Raw genomic sequence first — 7313 nt, 5'->3', positions numbered from 1 at the left:
GATATTCTACTTTAATTGTATGGATTTATGAAATGTGTAGATTATATGCTGTAGATGTTGATGCCAAAAACGTAGAAATGAGAGAATTTGGAAGAAACTAATGAGATCGTGAGTCTTTTTTTATTGATTGGCAGGTCCAGCAGCTTGCTTTGATGTGATTGGCTACTCAAGAGGCAGCATCATTATCTACTGTTACTACAAACTATCTGGGAATGATGGATATTTCTGTAAAGAATCAACAAACCAGTGTGTGTTTCTGGAAACTGTTAAAAAACTAAATTCATTGGATCATGGAGGCAGAGTTTCTCTAGTTGAAGGTTCTGGATACCTTAGAGTTTACTACAAAGACCTGAGTTTAGAAGATGCTGGATCATATCAGTGTGGAGAGACTGGAGGGTGGAATCGAACTGTGAACCTAAAAGTGAAAACAGGTGATAAATAATGCATTTTAAAATACAATTACACTGTTAAAATCAGTTTTTAAACATTAGAGGTGTACTATATTAAATAAGTAATGTATTGCTCTGAGTGGCTCTATGATTCTGGGATCACCAGTTTGTATCCCATGTCATGCTGCATCTCCATCAGCAGCTGGAGTCTGAGAGAGAGTACAGTTAATCTTGCTCTCTTAGAGTGGTTACAGTAGGTGGCGCTAGTCTGTTGATGGAGAAGAGCATATGTATGACATGCAGACAAAATACATTATTACTATGTGGAATTGCTGTAATTATGATGTATGGAAAAAATACAAATAAATAGATGCATTATTTATTGTGAATGATTGACAGATCCATGTTGTCTGGGACCAAAGACTGTGATTGGTTATCCTGGAGAAACCACCACCATCAGCTGTTCCTATCCAGAGGAGTTTCAGACAAACACCAAGACCTTCTACAAACAGAGCGAACCATATTTATCTCCAGTGATCAGAACCACTGATTTTCAGAAAGGAAGATTCTCCATCTCTGATAACAGAAGATCTAGAGTTGTCAGTGTGAGAATCAGAGATGTGGGAGAAGATGATGGAGGAGTTTATTACTGTGGAGTGGAGATTGGAGGGTATGAAGTCAGTTATCTTCTCCTCTACACAGAGATTCATCTGCAGGTTTCTGGTGAGAAACTTAAACTTTTACTAAAGATCATGAAGCTCTTGTGTGTTTGTTGTTTTATATGGAACAAATCCATTTTCCTGTAAATATAAAGATTTTAATTTCCAAAATAAATGTTTGGTGAGCAGTTATAATATAATATGACTAATATAAATCAATAAATAAGGTACAAATATAAAGTAACATTTAAACTTGTGCAATCTTTACACAACAGCTAAAGTGTGAAAATTAGAGAACTTTTCACAAACTTTTAACCACAGAGAACAGAGGAACTTGCACTGGCTTAGATGTCTGGTCAACTGTCTCAACATCACCACAGTGCATTTCCGCCCACGCCTTTAAAATAGTGTCAGAGTTTCTAAATATATTTACGCCGATGGGTGTTGTGGTGCTCAGGTAAATATCTTGGCAGTGGGAAAGACAGGAGCCCCACTGATTGATTAAAACTCAAATACAAATGCGCCAAAGTCAGAATACACCTGCTTTTTAAAGGGAATGACAACTGGCACACTGATTGGTTTATTTCACATTACACCCAAAAAACACACCCATGATTAATCAAAGAAAATTAGTACATGACTTCGATCACATAAGTGGTATTTTTTGAGCCCTCATGATAGCAAAGACACACCAACACGCCCTAAATAATAGGAAAAAAACTCTTTGGGAGAACAAATAATGTGCTAAAATAAAGAGCTATAAAGTAATTCATAAAGGTAATGCATTCGAAATACTACTACTAAAATAATAAGCCTATGGATTAAGAGGTTAATATACTGTACTGAGGATTGAATAGTCGAACATTTAGAAAAGTGTATTTTTTCAATGCTTTTTTATACCTTTGTATCATGTGAACTCACCTTGGTATTCACCCCAGTAACAATATATCCAACTAAACCAGCAACACCAGCACCAGCAGCTTCTCCACCAGTACCAACAACTACCCCACCAGCACCAGCAGCTACCCCACCAGCACCAACAACTACCCCACCAGCACCAGCAGCTACCCCACCAGCACCAACAACTACCCCACCAACACAGCCAACAACACTAACAGTGACCACTTCTGGTAAACCATCTATTACATATATTTCTGTTTTTTGGCTTATTGAACATGCACAGGAGAACACATTCATTAAATGAGGATTCCATTAAATGTAATGCATGTAATAATGTTATATATTTATGTAAATGTGTATTTATTTTAGATTTATAAATCTAAAATGTTTCTCAATCAGGAATAAAGACAAATGGCATTCTGAAATTTTTTATTAACATTATTTTCATGTCTCGTAGCTCCAGGTTCCTTAATCATCATCATCATCATCATCATCATCATCATCATTTTGATCATCTGTGTGGCTCTGCTGCTGATTGGAGAACTAACACTGATTTTCTTTATTGTGATTCTTAAGAAGAGACAAGGTATGTTTACCTGGATACAGAAACACACAGTTATCTAAAAGGACGGGGGGAAGAAGACAGCCTCCACGTGGCCGTCCCCTCAAGTAGCTGAAGAGTAGTTGCAAGGTTTCATGCCCTTCAAGCGAAAACAAATGTCTTCACATTGTCCACAGACCAGAGCCTCAGCGCTAACGCCGCTCCAGCTTAACATCGAAGGTCTCACCACTGCCAAGGTTGACATCCTTGAGCAAATAGCCATCAAAAACTATGTGACTGTGATCACCCTGCAGGAGACCCATGTGGAAAACAAGAGCATCCTGAAGGTTCCTGGGTACACCTTGGCTGGTCATATTGCTAGCAAACACCATGGCATAGCAACATTCGTCCACAAAGGCACGGTCTGGTCAGCTGCCGGACAATCTCCAGAGGGTGCAGCAATAGAATGGCTATCAACGAAAGTGCATGACATCACAATCATCAACATCTGCAAACAACCACCCAGCAGACTGGTCCCATCATCCCTGCCAGACATCCCAGCCCCTGCTGTATATGCTGGTGACTTCAATAGCAACCACACAGACTGGGGTTACAGCAAATCCAACAGTGATGGTGACGTCCTGGTGAACTGGGCCTCGACTGTGGATGCAACACTCCTATATGACCCAAAGGAGCCATGCACATTCTATTCTGCCCGATGGAACAGTACCACTAATCCAGACCTGGCATTTGTGAAATGGAACAACATCCAGCCACTCCCTGTAAGGCGCACCCTGGATATATTTCCCTGGTCACACCATGGACCATCACTTGTCACTATTTCATCTATGGTCCAGGCTACGCAAGGGAAGGACATCAAGAGGTGGAACGTTTGGAAAGCAAACTGGGCAGGCTTTACCGAACAAGTCAGCAAAGCAGCTGCTAGTCTACTACCCCCATGTTCCAACAACTTAAACGATGCCTACAACTCGTAGTGTAAGATGCTGCTGACAGCCGGCAAGAATAACAGCCCCCGTGGTGTGCGCAAGGCCTATGTTCCCTGCTGGGACAAAGATTGTGAAATCCTTCTTCGTGCCCATAAAAAATCGCGGACCAGCAAAGACATGGACAAAGCAGCAGATATCCTGTTCTGCAGGCTAACTGAGAAGCATAGGCAACCCTGGACTGAGACAGTCGACAACTGGTAGGTCCTGCACAGTGCCCCATCACTGCAAACTCCATTGCGTCACTCCTGTTGAGTAATGGCCGATCCCCCAATGCAGACAAGGACTTTGCTGTGATTGATTGAGTGAGTGATTGACCCCCAGCTGCCCAAAGAACAAGATGGTTTCCAAAGTGGCAGATCCACAACAGATCAGGTGACCCTCCTGTGCCATGGCATAGAGGAAAGCTTTTAGGCAGGAAAGAAAGCTGGTGCTGTTTTCCTGGACCTCACAGCTGCTTATGACACAGTCTGGCTACGTGGGCTACATATGAAGCTTCTGGATACTATCCCAGACAAGCACATGGTGAGCTTCATCATGGAGATGCTAAGCAACCGCAGCTTTCGACTACACACCAGCAATGGCCAAAGCAGTAGGATGATAAGGCTCAGGAACGGCATCCCACAGGGTTCAGTGTTGGCCCCAATGCTGTTTAACATCTACATCCCTCACCTACACATAACAACATCCCAGAAGTACAGCTACGCAGATGACCTGGCCATCTTATTCAGCAATCGATCCTGGGAAGCAGTAGAGGAGGGCCTCTCCAAGGACATGCAGATCTTGAGCTCCTACTTGAAGAACTGGTGCCTCAAGCTCAGTGTAAATAAGACAGCAATGTTCCACCTCTACAACAAGGATGCAACATCACGGTTGAAAATGTGCAGCTACAATCCGAACCCTCCCCGACGTACCTCGGAGTGAAGCTAGACAGAACACTGTACTTTAAGCAACATCTGGACTGTGTCAAGGCAAAAAACACCGCCCGTGCTGCACTGATACGGCGTCTCGCTGGCACTACATGGGGAGCTGACACAAAGACACTGCGCATCTCCACCCTGGTTTTCCCCACCGCTGAGTACAGTGTCCCAGTCTGGTGTCGCAGCCCTTAACACTGCCCTGTGGACCATCTCTGGATGCCTACGAGCCACTCCAACCTATCAACTACCTGTCCTTGCTGGAATTGCCCCAGCAGAGGTCAGAAGAGAAGCAGCCATGCTGGTTCTAGCTCGGAAGGCACAGATGAGTGAATCCCACCTCCTCCACAAGACCGTCACAAAGACTTCACAGCGCATGTGCCTCAAGTCCCGACACCCCCTTGCCACACATGACCAGGAACTGCTCTGCACAACACCTCCTGGGTGAAGGCAAGATGGAAAGACCAGTGTAAGGCAGCAGGATCATCTACACTTCATCAATTTATCAAAGATCTGATAAATGTACCTGGCTAGCACCTCACCCGTAGGGAGTGGACAACCCTTAACCGCCTGAGAACAGGAGTAGGGCGCTTTGGTGCAGTGATGCAGAAGTTGGGTCTTACAGACAGTGCCCACTGCGAATGTGGGGACGCATCACAAACTCTGGAACATGTGATGACTACCTGCCCCAAATTCCGGCCACCAAATGGCACTCAAGGTCTAAAAGACCTGGATAATGAAACACTGGACTGACTTGCAGCAACAGAACTGAGGGTCTAAGGACATACGCCAGAGAGAAAGAGAGAGAGATCTAAAATGACAAAGGCACTGCAATACTTTAGAAACCACCTAAACAGCAACCACTTAGCATTATAGCACCTGGAATGCAAATGCATTCAACTAGTAATCTCATAGTAACTAACTGAAATACCAAAACATTTATCCAGTAACACCACAGCAACCACTAGCAACACTATAGCTACTATAAAGCACTATCTGATATATAGCGATATCCACTATACTACCACTGATGACTGTATTATTAGAACTATCAATAGCTCCACATACAGTCCCCTGCTTGTAGACAAAATGATGATCTTTAAAATGCAAATTCTATTGTTGCAATGCTGTAAATCATATTTCATCACATTTATTATAACTGTATTTTTACCATGCAACGTTTAAGACATCATCACAGGCCGTAACAGGATTGATTGTCCAGCTTGCCATTAATCATTCTCTATATAATCTGTTTTACCTTTTTCTTTTTCAGCAGGATCTCCAATCATGCAAATGGGGACCAATAATCCAGTGAGTTATTAAAAAAACATTTTCATAGCCTTTTTAATAAAACCTTTCCTTCTTTTGCAGAAATGTATATTAGCTTAAAACTACAACCAGCCAATTAAAAACCTGTTTATAATCCCCATCATTAATGTGATGTTGAAAGTATAGTCAGTGTTGTCTCTGTTTTTGTCTTATTTCAGACTGATGTGGATTATGAAAATGATCCACCCAGAAATAATCAGAACTTCGGCATGGATTCAACCTACCAGAATCAACCCCCCAACATCAACCAATCAGATTCAGTCTACCAGAGCCTAGACCCAAAAACCAACCAATCAGATTCAGTCTACCAGACTCTAGACCCAAAAACCAACCAAAGAGATTCAGTCTACCAGACTCTAAACCCCAACACCAACCAATCAGATTCAGTCTACCAGAGCCTAGACCCAAAAACTAACCAATTAAACTCAGTCTACCAGACTCTTAACCCAAATCCCAACGAAGCAGATTCAGTCTACCAGAGCCTAGAGCCAAAAACCAACCGATTAAATTCAGTCTACCAGACTCTTAACCCAAGGGCCAACCAATTAGATTAGCTTTACCAGAGACTAAACCCCAACACCAACCAACCAGATTCAGTCTACCAGAGCCTAAACCCCAATACCAATCAATCAGATTAGCTTTATGAGAGTCTGAACCCCAACACCAACCAATAAAATTAGCTTTACCAGAGTCTAAACCACAACACCAACCAATCCGATTCTGTAAAATACTCATGGTGTTTTAAATTTCTTAATTATTCAGTGTTCACCTGAAATTTGCAGGCTTGTATCAGCTCATATGTTTTTGTCTACTTGTAGCAAACTTCATTTATCCATTACAATCAAACCTGTTGTTCTACATTCTACATTAAAGTTGTACAGTGTATTGTTGCCTACTAACACTTATATATAAATACTGTCTTTTTCCAAGGAAATGTTTTTATATTCTGTTCCTTATAAATTTAAAACTGTTTAACTTTAACTTTTGTCCATTTGTAGCATTCTTCATATATGCATTGCAGTTAAACCTGTTGTGTCCTATATCTTACATTACAGTGGTATTTGTGTGTCGCCCGCTATCATTTATATGCAAATGCTTTCATTTTTGCAAGCAAATATTGTGCATCTTGTATTATCCTGCCACATTGCATCATTTACATTTTTACTTCATAAATAAACCACTGACTAAATATAATACAGCTGTTTTCTGTATCTTTACCTTCTTTTCACACCAACTAGGCCTAAAAGGCCTCAAGCACATACAGTCTTATTTACAGAAAGAGGACGCAATGAGGTCATAGTTTTTGAAAAGGCCTTCACTGGTCACCATTGTTGAGCAGGGGTCTTGAACATGATGTATGGTTTATTAAATCTTTGTCCAAAATATTGATGGTTTACAGACATTAATGAGATGAGTAAAAATGAGTTAGAATTGATCAAAAGTTGTCCAACTGATAAAATTACGGATTACGGCCCTTTCAACCACAAATATTTATTTAGATTGACCTGATGACCTTTGTACAATAAGCTGCGGTCTTTGATAAAAATCAAAATAAATGTCAAAATAGCAAAAAA

The 7313-nt window shown here is 41.4% G+C and overlaps 1 protein-coding gene across 1 annotated transcript; it reads left to right on the top strand.

Annotated features, from left to right (window-relative positions):
- The first annotated feature begins 5666 nt into the window (after positions 1 to 5666).
- Positions 5667 to 6367, top strand: LOC125785669 (putative uncharacterized protein DDB_G0282133). The gene is made up of 2 exons (XM_049469658.1): positions 5667 to 5721; positions 5898 to 6367. The coding sequence occupies exons 1-2, from the start codon at positions 5698 to 5700 to the stop codon at positions 6291 to 6293; spliced, it is 420 nt and encodes a 139-aa protein (XP_049325615.1). The 5' UTR covers positions 5667 to 5697; the 3' UTR covers positions 6294 to 6367.
- Positions 6368 to 7313: the final 946 nt, after the last annotated feature.

The sequence above is a fragment of the Astyanax mexicanus genome, chromosome 21 (genome assembly GCF_023375975.1).
Source record: "Astyanax mexicanus isolate ESR-SI-001 chromosome 21, AstMex3_surface, whole genome shotgun sequence".
Taxonomy (NCBI): domain Eukaryota; kingdom Metazoa; phylum Chordata; class Actinopteri; order Characiformes; family Acestrorhamphidae; genus Astyanax; species Astyanax mexicanus.
Note: the sequence above shows the minus strand (reverse complement) of the source record. Positions and strands in the feature narration are given on the sequence as shown.

Coding starts and splice junctions, on each gene's coding strand:
- LOC125785669 (XM_049469658.1), top strand. CDS start 5,698: ATGCAAATGGGGACCAATAATCCA. Junction 5,722..5,897: donor AAATGGGGACCAATAATCCA/GTGAGTTATTAA, acceptor GTCTTATTTCAG/ACTGATGTGGATTATGAAAA.